Source organism: Lethenteron reissneri, chromosome 63 (genome assembly GCF_015708825.2).
Source record: "Lethenteron reissneri isolate LAM-NWPU_2019-01 chromosome 63, ASM1570882v1, whole genome shotgun sequence".
Taxonomy (NCBI): domain Eukaryota; kingdom Metazoa; phylum Chordata; class Hyperoartia; order Petromyzontiformes; family Petromyzontidae; genus Lethenteron; species Lethenteron reissneri.
Window position 1 is genome coordinate 2652241 of NC_083841.1, and position 17531 is coordinate 2669771.

The 17531-nt window shown below is 48.4% G+C and overlaps 2 protein-coding genes across 2 annotated transcripts; one reads left to right on the forward strand and one right to left on the reverse strand.

Moving 5' to 3' along the window:
- The first annotated feature begins 1899 nt into the window (after positions 1-1899).
- Positions 1900-9577, forward strand: LOC133358741 (large ribosomal subunit protein bL27m-like). The gene is made up of 5 exons (XM_061577187.1): positions 1900-2056; positions 3292-3402; positions 5105-5172; positions 6460-6564; positions 7392-9577. Exons 1-5 carry the CDS (start codon positions 1978-1980, stop codon positions 7491-7493), a joined length of 465 nt encoding a protein of 154 aa, XP_061433171.1. The 5' UTR covers positions 1900-1977; the 3' UTR covers positions 7494-9577.
- Positions 9578-13656: 4079 nt separating this feature from the next.
- LOC133358713 (myeloid-associated differentiation marker-like protein 2) lies at positions 13657-17393 on the reverse strand. Its single transcript, XM_061577151.1, has 2 exons — positions 16684-17393; positions 13657-15863 (listed from the first exon to the last, which is right to left on the reverse strand). The coding sequence occupies exons 1-2, from the start codon at positions 17155-17157 to the stop codon at positions 15438-15440; spliced, it is 900 nt and encodes a 299-aa protein (XP_061433135.1). The 5' UTR covers positions 17158-17393; the 3' UTR covers positions 13657-15437.
- Positions 17394-17531: the final 138 nt, after the last annotated feature.

Consider the following 17531-nt stretch of genomic DNA (forward strand, 5'->3'; position numbering starts at 1 on the left):
TAATAAAAATAAAACATAATAAAATAATTCTCACGACGTTTCGGCTACAACGCAAGCAGCCGTCTTCAGGTGAAGAATGAGACACTGCCAAGCTTGGAGCTTATATATAAGCTGGGTTGGAGGTGGAAGAAGAGCGCCTTGACAAAAGAATGTGCATATCAAGAGGAATTTAGAGATTAGATTGTTTACATTTATACTGCACGAGAAATCCGACAAGCGATAAAGCTTTTTTTGTAACAGATGCTCCAGTAGAGGGCACGGGGTCAGAAAGTTATAACAAGCATTACTAAAAAAAACTATAGATGTGCAAAGTATAGCTCTATTTCTCTTCTTGGTTCTTTCGGTAAAGTCACGTAGAATGGAAGTAATAAAAATAAAACATAATAATATAATTATTTTATTATGTTTTATTTTATGTTTTATTTTTATTAATTGGTTCTTTCGGTAAAGTCATGTAGAATAGAAATAATAAAATAATAAAAACAAAACATTACATATATATTTTATTATGTTTTATTTTTATTAGAAATAATAAAATAATAAAAACTAAACATTAAATATATATTTTTTTATGTTTTATTTCATTATTTTATTATTTCCCTTCTACGTGACTTTACCGAAAGAACCAAGAAGATGAATCCCTGCAGTCACGAAAGCTTTAAATCGAAATTTATCTCTATTTAATTTACCAGCTAAGCTGTTAAGATTATTTTTCATAAGCGACCTGGCGATCACAAATGATAGCTCAACAAAGTGGGCCATCATGTGGAAATGTAGAGAAGTTTTGTTTTCATGCATTTTAAGTGATTTGTTTACATTTCCTATACAGACTTTGCATCGTATTTTGTCTAGTTCTTCCCCCGCAACTCCAATTACTTAATATCGTTTATTGTTTTGATTTAAAGCTTTCGTGACTGCAGGAATTCATATTCGTCGTTCTTTCGGGAAAGTTCTATTATTTTATTATTTCCCTTCTACGTGACTTTACCGAAAGAACCAAGAATATATATCGTTTATTGTTGTTAACGTATTGACTCCGTGCCCATTCTGGACATCCGTGAAATAAATAAAAAGCTTTATAAGCTAAACGGCTTCGTCCTCTGGTATAAGTAAAAAAATGTTTTATCCTGTTCTAAATAAGCCGTGCGCGTGATGTCACCCACCCCTTACCAAGATGGCCAACGCGCGATACGTCGCCCACCCCTCACTAAGATGGCTGACGAGCAAGCTGTTACCAACCACATACCCTGACCAAGATGACCGACACAGCGACGTCGCTAATCCCTTACCAAGATGGCCGACACACGACACGTCGCTTATCCCTTACCAAGATGGCCGACGAGCAAGCTGTTACCAACCACATACCCTGACCAAGATGGCCAATACACGAGACGTCGCTAATCCCTTACCAAGATGGCCAACGCGCGCTACGCCGCCCACAGCATTGGTGTGCGGTGTTTTTTTCTGCAATATTTTGCTGTCTTCTCTTGGATTTTCTGTTTGTACTCAGTCACTTATTCACTTTAAGATGTTTTTTTGTTCATGTTTTTGTTTGTTGCGGTTGCACCCGATTCAAGAGCCGAATGGCTCACAGGGCTATTACCTAATAAATAATGAACTTGAACCCCTCACTAAGATAGCTGACGAGCACGCTGTTACCAACCACATACCCTGATCAAGATGGCCGACTCACGCGCCGTCGCTAATCCTTTACCAAGATGGCCGACGCGCGATGTCGCCCATCCCTCACTAAGATGGCTGACGAGCACGCTGTTACCAACCACATACCCTGACCAAGATGGCCGACGATCGAGCCGTTAATCCCTTACCAATATGGCCGACGATGGAGCCGTTACCAACTCAACCCCCCTTACCAAGATGGCCGACGCGGCGCTTCGCGACCCCGCGTCCTTCCGCCACGCCGTTGTGTACAGTGCGCGGCACAGTGCAGTGTGTTGGTGTTGGTGGTGGTGAGCGATGGCGCTGCTGAGGCTGCCCTCCATCTCGCTGCGCTTGTCCGCCGCGGTCTCCACCGCCGTCTTCGCAAGAGAGACGGGTACAGGCGTAGCTATCTCCCTCGCCTGGCGATGTAGTAATTGTGTCGTGGCGTTCGCACGTTTAGAATGTAAATGTTGACTTTGCCGCATTATATACTCTTGGGTTGTTTCGGCAAAGTCACGTGGGTAAAAATATAGATAAAGAATAAATAGAAATAAAATGTTTTTTGAAATTAAATAATTAATCGCGACGTTTCGAAACTTTCTTAATTATTTTATCATAATTTTTTCCTACGTGACTTTACCGAAAAAAACTCCTAAGAGTATGAATCCTTGCAGTGTCGAAAGCTTCTAATCTCGACTTTGCCGCATTATTATCGGCCGTGTGGCCGCGCCGGATTCGAACGTGGGTCACTTGGCAGGGGATTTGGCGACAACCACTGCACCACCGCTCCTCCACCCACACACGACTCACCACCTACAATCAATCAATGAATGGCACAAACTCTCTCTCTTTCTCTTGCACGCCGTGGTTCGCGTGGATTTGGTTTCCTCTCCCGGTGCCCTCCGATGTTGTATCCCTGCACATTTCGAGGAGTCGGGCAATTCGTCTGCTGCTGCTGCTGCTATGAATTTACACGCGGCAAGCCACTTAGTTGAGTTGTTTGTGATGGGCAGGGCGGTTTTGGAAAAAGTTAATAACTCAGTGGGATTTGCTTGATTAAAATTTAAAAAGATAGTTTTTTATTTTTCTTTGGGTCTTTCGGTAAAGTCAAGTAGATAGAAAAATAATAATAAAAAAACCCACCACCACCACCACACCACCACCACCACCACCACCCCACCATCACCACCCCCCCCCCCCACCACCACCACCCCCCCCCCACCACCACCACCACCCCCCCCCCCACCACCACCACCACCCCCCCCCCACCACCACCACCCCACCACCACCACCCCCCCACCACCACCACCCCCCCACCACCACCACCCCCCCACCACCACCACCCCCCCACCACCACCACCCCACCACCACCACCCCACCACCACCACCACCACCCCCCCCACCACCACCACCCCACCACCACCACCCCCCCACCACCACCACCCCACCACCACCACCCCCCCACCACCACCCCCCCCCACCACCACCCCCCCCCACCACCACCCCCCCCCCCACCACCACCACCCCCCCACCACCACCACCCCTCCCCCCCACCACCCCCCCCCACCACCACCGTCTCTAAACCTTCTCGTGACCCCCTCCCTCCCCTGACTTGTGACCGCTGTGCAGCCGCGTTGGCTGCGGCCGGCGTGAGGTGGGCGTCCAAGAAGGCGGGCAGCAAAGTTCGGAACTCGGCGCCCAAAAGTCCGGGCAAGCGCTACGGATGGAAGAAGTTTGAAGGTAAAAAAAAAAATAGTCCCGCATCGCCAGGCGAGTGATGTGGCCAGGGTGGTGGTGATGTCACCAGGGTGGTGGCGACGTCGCCAGGGTGGTGGCGACGTCGCCAGGGTGGTGGCGACGTCGCCAGGGTGGTGGCGACGTGGTCATGTGACCAGGGGGGTGGTCATCGCAGAAGAAGAAGACGAAACGACCCATGTTTGCAGACATTCCCCACCTCCCAATTGGCACGGTTGGCTACGTACGGTGCGAAAGAAGTTCAGCGTACCGTACATCCATTCTGAGACACTGCGGTTGCTGTGAAGGTAAAATTTGCTTTCACCATGATTGCCCCTCCTAGGGCAGGTGGCGGCAATGTTGGGGCTCAGAAACCGCGTGCGGCTCTTCAAGGGACCGCTTCTTGACAGTCATTAAGGAACCATCGTCTCTTATTCACCATGTGCATTGCGGCTCTTGATGTATTGCGGGGGTTTTCTTTTTTCAGAATTTCGAAAAATATGGCTCTTATTCTTGGTTCTTTCGGTAAAGTCACATAGAAGGGAAATAATAAAATATAAATATAAAACAATTAAAATTCTCACGACGTTTCGACTGCAACACAAGCAATCGTCATCAGGTGTGAAATCCACAGCAAGAAAATTTGAAAAAGTGGCGGTTTTTCCTAACGTCAGCATCAAGAAAAAACCGCAACTTTTTTAAAATTTTCTTGCTGTGGATTTCACACCTGATGATGCTTGCTTGTGTGGCAGTCGAAACGTCGTGTGAGCATTTTTATTGTTTTATATTTATATTATTTTATTATTTCCCTTCTACGTGACTTTACCGAAAGAACCAAGAAGATGCATGCAGAATATAAGCAAATAATACGCTCATCATGTTTGTTCTGAAAAGTGGGGGCAGAAAAATGTCACCGTGAGAAAAAAAACGAGAAACCACACAAACCAGACGGTGAAAAGGAAAACGAGACTTTACCGAAAGAACCAAGAAAATGAATCCCTGCAGTCACGAAAGCTTTAAATCAAAATATGGCTCTTGTTATTATTTTGGTTTTCCGACCCCTGTCTTCCACGGTCAAGTGTTTTGTTTCTTGTCGGTCACACCGCAGGCATTGGGTTGGGCGGGTGATTGGGCCAGCGTATGGGCAGATGGAGTGAGCTCGTTTGTGGACAAGTTAGCGAGTCTAAATTAGCGAGTAAGCGAATGGGTGAGCGGGTAGAGAGACAGCGATTGAGTTGGCAAGCGAGCGTGCGCATTAGTACGTGGGTTTTTGAATGGCGGGTGAATTAGTGAAACATGGTCACACCGGTCTGGCGAATTGCCCGATGATGCTGGATGCAATTACCAGCGAAACGTCGTATTCAAAAATTGGAAATGTTGTAGTTTCACACTTCAACACACCGGTGGGCTAAAGCAGTGAACTATTTGTCTTTTGTCAACGTGACACTTTTTTACTGATTGGCCGTGTCGGGTGGTGGAGGGTTACGACACATTTATAAATAACGCGCTCTAAACCCAAAAACGTTGATTATGAATAGTGAAAGAGTGGCCCGATTGAATATACGAGTGGGTACATTAATGAGTGAGTAAATTGATCAATGGGTGATGAATGTGCGAGTGAGTACATTGAGTGGGACACTTAAGGAAGGAACGAAGCAGGGAATGGCTGAATGAACGATTGATTGAGTGAGCCGTCGCCGTTCCCCAGGTGCCATGGTTCACGCCGGCAACATCCTCGCCACGCAGAGGCTCATCCGCTGGCACCCGGGGGCGTTTGTGAGTTCCTCCCTGCGCCGTCCACACTCTCTCTCTCTACTGATGTCGCAGCAGAGGCATTCTTACTCGCAAGTGTTTCTCACACGTCCACACGCAACGGGGTGGGGGGGTGAATTGTTACAAAGTCACGTAGGTAAAAAATTTTAATTAAAGTAAAATAAAAATAAAGTAAAAATCACGACTTTTCGGAGGCAACACAACCCTCCGTCTTCAGGTGGAATTTTTAATTAAAAATTTTTACCTACGTGACTTTACCAAAAAAACCTAAGAATATGAATCCTTGCAGCCACGAAAGCTTCAAATATAGAATGAATTGTTACAAGTCTGATGAATGGTGACACCTTCTCATTCACCTATCTATATCCCTCCTGGCGATCGAATCCACATGGTCAACACCGGTCTGGATGGAGAGTCCAACCTGATTGCGACTTCTGGGAGGAAGCCATGTTGCAGGCGCGGGTGGGTTGATTCTAGGAACTTGAATTGTGAGAAGAGACAAGACGTTGGGAAATAAGTGACAAACGGTTACTCACCAGTGACTCACGGCCTACCCGTACCCGTACCCGGCCGCACCAGGGTCGCAAACGGGTACCCGTACCCGGCCGGGTACGGGTAGCCGGGTATCGGGTAGGGTACGGGTATCGGGTACCCGGTTGCGACCTCTGCCACAGCAGCATATTTCAATCAACCATGCCCACCGTTCCGGATTGCAAGCACAGCGAGCTGACCATTACACCACCACAGCGGCATATTGAAACTATTCACCCACCTTCTAAATTGCAAGTCCAGCGTGCAACCTATGGGACCACTTTTTTCCATAATCAAAATGATGAAAACAAAAGGGCTCCGTATATATAACTACTCAACCCGTGTATTAATGCTTTGTTGTGTGCATTGTTCTTGTGATGTTCACCGGTTGGCATTCTCTGGTCTAACACCGGTGGTGAGACAAGGCCATAAAGTAGGCTGTCTCTGGTGTGGGCCAATCAGTTTCAAAAGAAATTATCAAAACATGTTTGCATGTTTTATCACACGCATGATGTGTGGTCAATGCAGACTTGACAATACCTTGCCATCGGTGTCCGTTTGGTGTTCGAACTTCTTAACACCTCCTGTATTATAGCCAAACAGAGTAATTCCTAATCTTTTTTTTTCATCCAGTGTGCGAACCCATTATTACGCAACCCGCGGCAGCATCCGCAGACACCCAGTGTGAGGAGCTCATTAGCACAGCTACCAACCGCCCCCCCCCCCTCACTGCCGCTTGCTTTTGTTTAACTCCGCCAGGTCGGCATGGGTCGGAACAACACGCTGTACGCCCTGGAGGACGGCGTTGTGCGGTTCACCAAGGAGGTGTACGTCCCTCCTCCGCGGAGCAGGGAGGCCTTCCAGGTGGGAGATTCCCGCTCGCCTCCCAATCGCTTTGGCCGTGCGAGGCCCCGCTGACATTCACCGTCTGTCTTGTCGGTCTCCGCTGTGAGCGACACCTCGGTGTCTGGAAGGCAGACTACCTCCGATTGGCGCGGTTGGCTACGTACAATGCAAATTCAGATTCCAAAGAACACAGGATGAGATGTTACTATCCTTTGTGCAAGCACTTCCAAGAGTTCATGAACAGTGAGCCTGGTGAAATTTGGGGAGCGCATCGTCAGTAGTGAACCTTTGGTTCCTAGGGTGTTTCGGCCTTTCATACTATACACCCTCCCCAAAGGCGGCCAGCGACAGGGTGATCAATCCTACGCTTGCGTCCCATTCCCAATTAGTCATAGGAGTTGCCTTGTTGTTGATAGCCAACATGCAAAAGAAGTTGGACATACGTACGTACGTCTGGAGGGAGACATCTCCAGCTACGGGCGCTTTCTGACATATTGCACTTTTAATCGCGGTAAAAAAAAACGCGTGTGAAATCTCACCGTCGTATAATCTCATTGTGCTTCCGAAATTCCCATTCTATTTCTTCCTTGAGTCGAGTGCCAGAAAGGGTTTTGTAAAGTGTAGAAAAATTTGGTAAACGTACGAATGATATCCTTATGTATGTTGAACTTCCTTCGTGCCGTACGTAGCCAACCGTGTTCAATTGTAGGTGCAGAAACTGTGCTAGTCGGAGGTTGTTGGTGGGGGGTGGGGTGGATAGAATTGAATTCCGCGATCGTGAAAACGCGACCGCGTCTCGAGACGTGATCCCCTCCCGCGTAAAACCCGTGTGCCGCCTCTTGCAGGTGGTGTGCAAGCTGCCGCGAGGCGCCATGCTCTACAAGACGTTCATCAACGTCATCCCTCCTCACCAGGAGGGGCGCTTCGTCCTCAAGGAAATGATGTGAGCGGCGGTGCGTCACGCCACTCTTCAGTGGCAGACCTCTCGCGTGAGCCTCAAGCCCACGGACTCGCTGCCTGGGGCTGGGGAATGTGTGACCGAGTGGGATCTTGCGTTTTTTCGGTAAAGTCACGTAGGTAAAAAGAAAGAAAAAAAAAGAAAAATAAAATAATATTTTTAAAAATAATAATAGAAATAAAATAGTAACATTCTTTTTTATTAGTTTTATTATTTATTTTAATTTTTACCTACGTGACTTTACCGAAAAAACCTAAGAGTATGATTCCTTGCAGTCACGAAAGCTTCAAATCTAGAATTGGGATCTTGCGCGCTGCGAGAGGCACAACTCTGGCTGTCGCCTGATGATGCCGCTTGTTGTAATTACCGGCGAAACGTCACGGCACTCCAATTGTAAATGTTGTGGTGGGATTACTCTCCAACACAACCGGTGTGCTGTACTAGTAACGAATTGGCACGTTTTGTCTACGTGACAAACCTTACTAATTGGCTGTGGCGGGTGGTGGCGGTTTGAACGACACATTCATATTTACGCGATCTAACCCAAAAACCTCCGTTATGAATGCGAGAGGAAGTTTCGTCGTCCTGTGTCACACAAGGGTGCACTTGAGCTCCCCTTTTTGCGGTTGACGCTTTAATAAAAAAAAATGAAACCCACACTGCATTCTCGACTGCCTGATTTAGCTGTTCTGCTGCTGCGGTGGGTGTTGCTGCTGCTGTGATTTGGTGGCGAAAGTTTGTGAAACGTGTGGGGCAAATGCAACACTTTGGGTTAGATTGTGTAAATATAAATGTGTTGTTAACCCAACAACACCTGTAAACAAAACGAGCCAATTAGTTACTAGTTCAGCACACCGGTGTGTTGAAAGTAAACACAAGACATTTACAATTTGAGTACGACATTTCGCTGGTAATTACAACCAGCTTCATCGGGCGATTTTTTTTTATTCACTGACAACACATCGGGTGTGCTAAATTAGTAACTATAATTGGCACGTTTTGTTTACGTGACAAACCTTACTAATTCGCTGTGCTGAGTGATGGTGGGTTAACGACACATTTATATTTACGCGATCTAACCCAGATAACCTTTATTACGTGTCGGGCCCAAGCAGGCTTTGAACCTGGATAATGCTTACAAAAGCAATCGCCACGCACAGGGCGGGCGGTGGTGGCTACGCACGCCTGTTTATCAGAGGTCGCAATCGGGTACCCGATACCCGTATCCTACCCGATACCCAGCTACCCGTACCCGGCTGGGTACGGGTAGCCGTTTGCGACCCTGGTGCGGCCGTGTATGGGTACGGGTAGGCCGTGAGTCACTGGTGAGTCACCGTTTGTCACTCATTTCCCAACGTCTTTTCTCACAATTCAAGTTCCTAGAATCAACCCACCCGCGCCTGCAACATGGCTTCATCCCAGAGGTCGCAATCGGGTACCCGATACCTGGCCGGGACGGGTAGCTGGGTATCGGGTAGGGTACGGGCACCTGTTTGCGACCCTGGTGCGGCCGGGTAAGGGTAAGGAATCAAAACCCGTTTGCGACCTCTGCTGTTTATCCAGCACTGGAGGCTAGGATTGATGAATCTGGCACATGTTTCGTAACTCCCTTCTCCTGGTCTAACAGGGGGGGTAGGGCATTTACGGGTGATTTGGTCACGCAGTAAGTGGATTCTATTCTTGCGTATGGCAATTTGTTCAGGAGCTAGACTCCATTGTTGAGGTCTACTAGCCACGACGAGAGGCTTTCAGGAGAGAAGAGAATTGTGTCGTTTTCCTCTTCCTCCGTAGAAAGAGCACAAATCACGGTGGTTTACGATATGGTCCACAGTTTTGGGTTGCATGTCCATAATCGCACTACTGTGGCTGCCCTTTATTGCATCTCTAATGGTCTCTATCTCTGCCCATGAGTTTGAATTGTATGGCCACAATTGCACTGCTGTTGCCTGTGTCTTTAATTTACTCATTTTCGTAGGCGTTGTGCACATCGGCCTGTTGATGTCCTGATGCGGTTGATGGTTACACCACTGGTGTCTTCGAGGAAGAATGTAAAAGCCAGGAGATGTGCAATGATGTTTGGGTCTCGAAGTGAATGAATAAGTGAACGAATTAAGGAGGGAATGTGGGAGAGATGATACAACACAAAAATCAGGGGCCAGAGTCCGAAATAAAACTGCTTAAATGCAAGGAAGCAGTTTTACGTACACTTCGAAATCGCGTGTAAGCATTTTGCTGTGCACGTCGCACAAAATACAGTGGTTGCTAGGGATTGCGTCATCACTTGCGGAACACCGACCAATCGGCTTCCAGGGAAATAATCCTGGTTCAACATGGTTGCCGATATACAACATGGCCCCCGTGACACCATGGCTTTGGGATGAGGTAAGTTGTATATTTGTTATAAATATTTTTTTGGGTTTTGAAGTAATGTGAGTGTGTGATGTATGAATTTATGTGTGAGAGCGCGTGTATGTAAGTGTGGGGAGCGGTAGCGTCGTAGTATGAACCCGACATCCCAAGTTCGATTTCCGCTCACGGCCAACACCAGTGACAATTATCTGAACCGGTCCTGGGCCTCCCATAAGTCGACTCAGCCTCAAATGAGGACCCAGTGCGGTGTGTAAACATCGCCAAAGGTGGCTGGGCGTGGTGCTACTCGCTAACAGCACTTGCCCCAAGAGGCTGTACGAGGAAGATCGTTGTCTTTATGTAGTACAGGGACTCTACTTACGAACGAGTTCTGTTCCAGAGGTTCGTTAAGTCGATTTGTTCTTCAGGTCAACTTTACTCCTGTCGTTTCTAAACATGTTGTGTGGCATGTACACTAAACATGGGGAGTGGCTTTAAAAGTAGCATAATCTCCTGTAGATGTAGATGCCACTGGTTATTCACGTTCTGCAGATGTAGATGCCACTGGTTCTTCACGTTCTGCAAATGTAGATGCCACTGGTTCTTCACGTTCTGCAGATGTAGATGCCACTGGTTCTTCACGTTCTGCAGATGTAAATGCCACTGGTTCTTCACGTTCTGCAGATGTAGATGCCACTGGTTCTTCACGTTCTGCAGATGTAGATGCCACTGGTTCTTCACGTTCTGCAGATGTAGATGCCACTGGTTCTTCACGTTCTGCAGATGTAGATGTCACTGGTTCTTCACGTTCTGTAGATGTAGATGGCACTGGTTCTTCACGTTCTGCAGACGTAGATGCCACTGGTGCTTCACGTTCTGCAGATGTAGATGCCGCTGGTTCTTCACGTTCTGCAGACGTAGATGCCACTGGTTCTTCACGTTCTGCAGATGTAGATGCCGCTGGTTCTTCACGTTCTACAGATGTAGATGCCACTGGTTCTTCACGTTCTACAGATGTAAATGCCACTGGTTCTTCACGTTCTACAGATGTAGATACCACTGGTTTTTCACGTTCTGCAGATGTAGATGCCACCACTGCCGTCTATTGCACAGGTGGTTGAACAGGCAACTGGACCACACGGCACGGATTTGTTCGTGTCTATGAAAGTTCGAATGTTCATAATTAAGTCCCCTGCTACTGCATTGTCGATAACGAGTCTGTCCGCACCCACCCCTGGCAAATCCAATTGGACTCACCACAAGATGGCGGTAGACAGCGTCAAAACATCTCCCATTCAAGGGCCTCCGTATTACGCAAACAAGATAAGATTATGTTTTTTTTTAATTTCGTACCACAACGGAAACATGAGTTGGCACACGCGTGTGGTGAACAAAACGCTGCGGATAACCATGGCTGAATGTGTCCCTTCAGAATGGCCCCATTGTTGCTGTTGTTCGCCATTTTGTGTTTCCTGTCCATAACCCCTTGGAGCTTTCAGTGAAGGTTAACTTCTTACACCGAATTCTAGATTTGAAGCTTTCGTGACTGCAAGGATTCATATTATTAGGTTTTTTCGGTAAAGTCACGTAGGTAAAAAAATAAAAATTAAAAAAATTAAAATAAAAGTATAGCTGTCGTGGCTGTGACTGTTCCACCTGAAGACGGAAGCTTGTGTTGCCTCCGAAACGTCGTGATTTTTTTTATTTTACTTTTAATAATTTAAATTTTTTTACCTACGTGGCTTTACCGAAAAAAACCTAAGAATATGAAAGAACCAAAGAGTATAGGGTGTTTACTCTTTCTGGCAAATAAAACCAGGAGGTGTTGAGATGTTTAAACACCAAATATAAAAAAAAATTGCAAGGAATGGAGTCTGCGTTAACCGTACGTACGTGTGGTGAACATGCAAAGAAACGTGCAATACAGACCTTTTTGTGAGCTCAACCCATACCTGTCAACCCCTTATCAGTGCCCTACCTAATCATAGACTAATTCAGACATTATTGGTAGCCCCGTGTCCCTTATAAATCTCAAAGTTCATCCTACAAAGTCCCATCATGAAACGGCTGTTCGCCGTATGGACCTGAAAACTCACTTTCCCTGTACAACAATACGGGTCAACCGTATGGGTTGACACGTATGCAAACATAGTTCTTGAGAAATCAATGTACGGGTAATAAACAACTTTTTTTTAAACCTATTGTCCATTTTGTGAGGTATCCTAACGAACTTAAAAAAATGGACGCTCTGAACGCGTGACATCAATTGTTTGCGTTAGCTGGTTGCTCTTGGAAACCAACATTGTTTACGATCAATAAGAATATATATTCTCGGTTCTTTCGGTAAAGTCACGTAGAAGGGAAATAATAAAATAATAAAAATAAAACAATTAAATTCTCACGACGTTTCGATTGCAACACAAGCAATCATCATATGGTGTGAAAACCACAGCAAAGATCAATAAGAGTTTTTGAGAGGTATTTTACATCGTTCTCGGTCACCATATAGATTCAAACAAATTAATCGTAGTTATTTTAGAATTCACCGATGGCTCTCGTGTGTGATATAATTTCACGTTTAATAAATCACCGCACGTAACACACCTGGGACATTGCCAGGGGGTACCCCGCCAGGGGGTACCCCCTCAGGGGTCCTCTTACTCCCTCAGGGATCCGCGTACCCCCCTCGGTTGTGCGTTGGAGAGCCAAGCCACAACATTTACAATTCTATTCGTAGTGAGAGTTTTGGCTTCGTGCGGGGAAGGAATCCCCGGAGAAATCTCAGCACCGCGCTCATGGCTGTGATGCAGATGGATTCGAGAAAGCCATTCCCCAAAATCACTCCCCACTTCTCGTGTGTCGAGAGTGGATTGGGGTGTTTCATTTGTAGCTGCTAATCGTCAATGCAGCTACCTCCGGTACGGACGAATATGGTGGTGATTCGTGAGTGCGATGACAAAGGGGTGTGTATGGTGATGATCTTGTGAAATTTTTCGGCAAACTGCAATTGCAAACTGTAAAAGGCAAGGTTTATTGCTCAAAAACGACACCATCGTCAGAACAGAAAACGCATGCAGGCAGAACGCCAAAACAGACCGGATACTCTGCGTGATCCACGTTTTTGACACGTGCGCACCTTTGGTGAGCGAACACGGGGCGAGCTGCATGAAACGGTCCTCTGATTGAAAAATAAAAAAATACACTTGCATTAGTATAAAAAACAACAACACCGTCTCGTTACTGAAATAATAATAATAACGAGCCCACGTGGGCGAGCGGGTGAGCGAGCATCGACTAACCCAGGCTTTCGCGACCAATATTATTCATAATAAAGGTTTTTTGGGTTAGTGTACATGTGTAGAAACCCTCCACCACCCGACACAGCCAATTAGTAAGGGATTTGTCACTAAAACAACAACGGCAAATAGTTACTACTTCAGCTCACCGGCGTGTTGGAGAGTAAATCTCTTAACTCACCCTCCACGTGCCACGTTTAACATGAAGTTTGGCTTTATTCGCAGCACGACAGCTGTATCAAGTGAGAGAAATTCCAAGAAAACAATCCTTGTATATATATACTGGTTGAGGGTGGGAGGAGCCAAGGTAAGCCCTGAATAGTATTACTACCTTGGCTCCTCCCACCCTCAACCAGTATATATACAAGGATTGTTTTCTTGGAATTTCTCTCACTTGATACAGCTATCGTGGCTGTGACGGTTCCACCTGAAGACGGAAGCTTGTGTTGCCTCCGAAACGTCGTGATTTTTTATTTTATTTTTATTTTACTTTTATTAATTTAAATGTTTTACCTACGTGACTTTACCGAAAAAAAACCTAAGAATATGAATCCTTGCAGTCACGAAAGCTTCAAATCTAGAATTTATTCGCAGTAATTGATGCTGCTGCTGCTGATGGGAGGCACGGTGTTTGTACCTCTGTGGTGACATCACAGCTATGGGTTGTTGAGCTCAATAGCCGGGTACAGCGAGGGTCCATAACACAGGTTGTTTTTTTTGGGTCAGATCACGTAAATATATAAATGTTGTGTCGTTAAACCCGCCACCACCCGATGCAGCCAACTAGTAAGGGTTGTCACACAAACAGAACGTGGCCAATTCGTCACTAGTACAGCACCACCGGTTGTATGTTGGAGAGCCAAGGCACAACATTTACAATCTTAGTACGACGTTTCGCCAGTAATTACAACCAGCTTCATCAGGCGACAGCTAGATTTGTGGACAAATTCCGCCTGTTCTGTTTACGTGACAAACCTCACTAGTTGGCTGTGTCGGGTGGTGACGGGTTTAACGACACATTTATATATTTACGCGATCTAACCCAAAACAACTGTTGGTTGCGAAATCCTACTTCGTGTTAAACTGCAGCATGGGTGGTGGGTGGGTGGAGAATGTGGCTATATGAATTTGTGGTTAATACAGTGATGGGCTGGTAAACTTTGATGAGGCGAAGCAGGCAATTTACAGAACGAGGAAGGGAGTGGCCTGCTCAGCATCCTCGGCATTTTCAAGGTCCTTGTCAGCCGAAAAGTATGGCCGGACTTCCACCACGCCCAACTAACGGGACACATACCGACCTTCCTGCAACCTAACGGGACACATTTCGGCCTTCCTATGGACTAGCGGGAGACATTTCGGCCTTCCTGCAACCTAACGGAACACATACCGACCTTCCTGCAACCTAACGGGACACATTTTGGCCTTCCTATGGACTAACGGGACACATTTTGGCCTTCCTACAACCTAACGGAACACATACCGACCTTCCTACAATCGAGCGGGACACATTTCGGCCTTCATATGGACTAACGGGACACATTTTAGCCTTTCTACAACCTAACGGGACACATACGGGCCTTCCTGCAATCTAAGCGAACACATAACGATCTTCTTGTAGCAGTGGGCAATGAAGGATGAGGTGGTCACGTGCTCCCTGACTATGGATGGGGCTCCACTATGAACGCCTCTGAGCTACTCCAACCCGAACTCCAACCCAAAAACCCATCTCTCTTCCCTAGACCAAAAACACAGACCACCCTCCTCCCCCCTCGACTGGATTTTCTTCTTCCAAGGGACATTTTCTGAAACTTTAAGCTGATTATAGATTTTGATGACAAATTGTGGAGTTTATTTACGTGCGCTTGTTCACGACTGCCATTCGTTTACAAAAAAAAAAACTTTCATATTCTTACGGATTAAATGAGTAACGAGCAGACCAGCACATACAAACGTTAACATTTGCACGCCTGAACTCTGCCTCTAAGCACTACACTTGCGTGGAATTCCCATTAAATGTAAACGCGCTATATTTTGTTTTAATTCAAGAGAAACGTATTCGTTCAACGGAGGCGGCTTGAACGCAGACCCCTGCATCACCACCACACCCAGCCGTGACGACATTTGCCCAAGAGGCTCCCTTGGCTCCAACAGCTGGTTTCCATCTTCCATATTTGCCACCACCCCCCCACCACCACCAAAACCACTTCCAATCCTGACCTCGGACTCCTACCACACCCAGCCCCTCCAGCCCGCCCACCCCATCCCACCCTGCCACCCTCTCCCCTCCATCAGGAGCGGCTGAAGATGACCAGGCGGCTTGAGTAGACCATATCGGCCACGTAGGCCAGCAGGTTCACGTAGGTGAACACAGTCACCGCCAGCTGCATGTCCCAGTCGCAGCCGCCCACGAATCGGCAGTCGGGCGTGCGGCGAGGGTGGCCGTCTTTGTCGGAGAAGCAGTAGACGGGCCACAGCACCGCGGCCGTCACGTAGCCCAGCACGGCTACAAAGCCACACAGGGCCAGGAAGCGGTCGAAGGGCAGGCAGAGTCGGCCCGTGCTCTGGCACACGGTGAGCAGGATGACGACCGCCACCAGCACGAAGCAGACGCAGTACACGGCCAGGCACCACTGCAGCGCCGGGTAGCGCGAGTACAGCCCCGGGCGATCTGCCAGCACCACGAAGATGAGGCACGCCACGAACGCCTCCAGCACCTGGGGGCGCGAAATGCGTGCGCGGTGAGCGGAGTGCGTAACGAGGCAACGTGAACACGACGTCTGGGGCACAGGACTGAGATCCTTCCTGGCCCCGACGCGTTCTGCGCGTGAACGCCGTTTTTGCTGTGGCCGACACAAAGCTCCCATTGATTGGGGGGCCAGGAGAAGTCCCGTAATAAATTTAACGCAACAGGCTGACCCGTTTATGGCTTTGGGCCCTGCTCCACCCACACCACCACCACCCCCACCACCGCCTCCCACCCCAGAGCTGTGTGAGCATAAAACTGTTTCTGTTGTTCGCTGGAATGCCAGACGTGGCGGCCGCGCAGGCTGCAAAACCCAGGTTTCAATCCGGTCCCGGTGATTTAAAAACCCGATATTTAAAATCTCCAGCCCGATGGTTAAAATCTCTCGCCTGGATTTAAACAGAAAAAAAAGTCAAGTTTCACATTGTCAAATCTGACCGTTGGGATTTTAGCCCACCAATGAGTGTTTAAAACGCATCGGTATCTTAAATCCACCTTTTGATTATCTGTCATTGGGATAGCCGTGGCCACGAGTGGCACGTGCCACTTTCTCCAGTCAATCCACACGACCTGCAAAATATTCCTTAAGAATTCGCTCTCTGGGCGTGGCAGTGCGAGATGCCTTGAGATCAAGCAGCCTTCGTGCCGCATCCAGTCCACCCCCTCGCCATCGCCGCGACGACCAGTCCCGGCACCACCAACTCTACACAGCGACCCAGACAAGCAATTCGGCGCAATTCTACCTCGCGTGCGCGTGGCGTTTCCACCGGGGGGGGGGGGTGGGGTCGCACCTTGAGCAAGCCGGGCACGCTGGCCATGTAGCCCGTGACCTCCCCGGGGCGTGCCCGCGTCAGGGCCACCTCTGCGGCGTAGGCGAGGAACGCGAGGCACGAGAAGACGGTCGCCACGATGGTGAAGGTGCGCTGCTCGCAGTTGCCGCACGAGATCCTGCGCAGCCGGTAGACGGGATGCAGCACGGAGGCGGACAGCAGCAGCAGCGCGGCCAGCATGGCGTACGTGACCGTCAGGTTCTGCCAGGAGATCTGCGCGCAGCTTCGCTGGTCGAACAGCTCGAGGAGAAGCATAAAGAGGGAGCAGGCGAAGCATGCGCACCAGGCGAACATGCAGAAGTCGCCGTACGAGTGCGCCTTGCCTCCGCTGTGCGCCACGAGGCTGAATGCGACGCAGGTGAAAGCCACCTGGAGCACGCGCACGACGCCCAGGCGGGACGTCACCGCCTGCGAGTTCACGACCACCTGGGGCATGGTGCCGAAGGGCGAGAGAGCGAGTGAAGGGAGAGAAGAAGCGACGAGCAGATCGAGTGGAGGGGTCCGTGGGACGAAGAAGAACGGAGCTCGAGAGGAGGAGGAGGTGGAGCTGCTGCTGCTGCGTGTGGTGATCTGACGCACAGGCTGGATATTTTACGCGCCTCGAACCCAACAAAAAAAAACACAGAGCTTTGTTGGAGAGGGAGGGAGAGAAAACAGTTTCTCCGGAAAGGAGGGGAGGAGCAAGGCGTGAGGCCACCGCAGGGCAACGTTGTGTGGAGTTCTCTGCGTAACGGCACCCCCCCCTCCACGCCACCACCACATCACCACCAAACCCTCTCGCCCCTAGAAACGTAACGGTGTAGCTGTGC

What these genes read in the sequence shown, in the direction of transcription:
- LOC133358741 (XM_061577187.1), top strand. Translation starts at nt 1,978, where the DNA reads ATGGCGCTGCTGAGGCTGCCCTCCATCTCGCTGCGCTTGTCCGCCGCG. An exon ending in CGGATGGAAGAAGTTTGAAG is followed by an intron (nt 3,403 to 5,104) that starts GTAAAAAAAAAA and finishes GCCGTTCCCCAG; the next exon opens with GTGCCATGGTTCACGCCGGC. An exon ending in GCTGGCACCCGGGGGCGTTT is followed by an intron (nt 5,173 to 6,459) that starts GTGAGTTCCTCC and finishes TAACTCCGCCAG; the next exon opens with GTCGGCATGGGTCGGAACAA.
- LOC133358713 (XM_061577151.1), bottom strand. Translation starts at nt 17,157, where the DNA reads ATGCCCCAGGTGGTCGTGAACTCGCAGGCGGTGACGTCCCGCCTGGGC. An exon ending in GCGTGCCCGGCTTGCTCAAG is followed by an intron (nt 15,864 to 16,683) that starts GTGCGACCCCAC and finishes TCGCGCCCCCAG; the next exon opens with GTGCTGGAGGCGTTCGTGGC.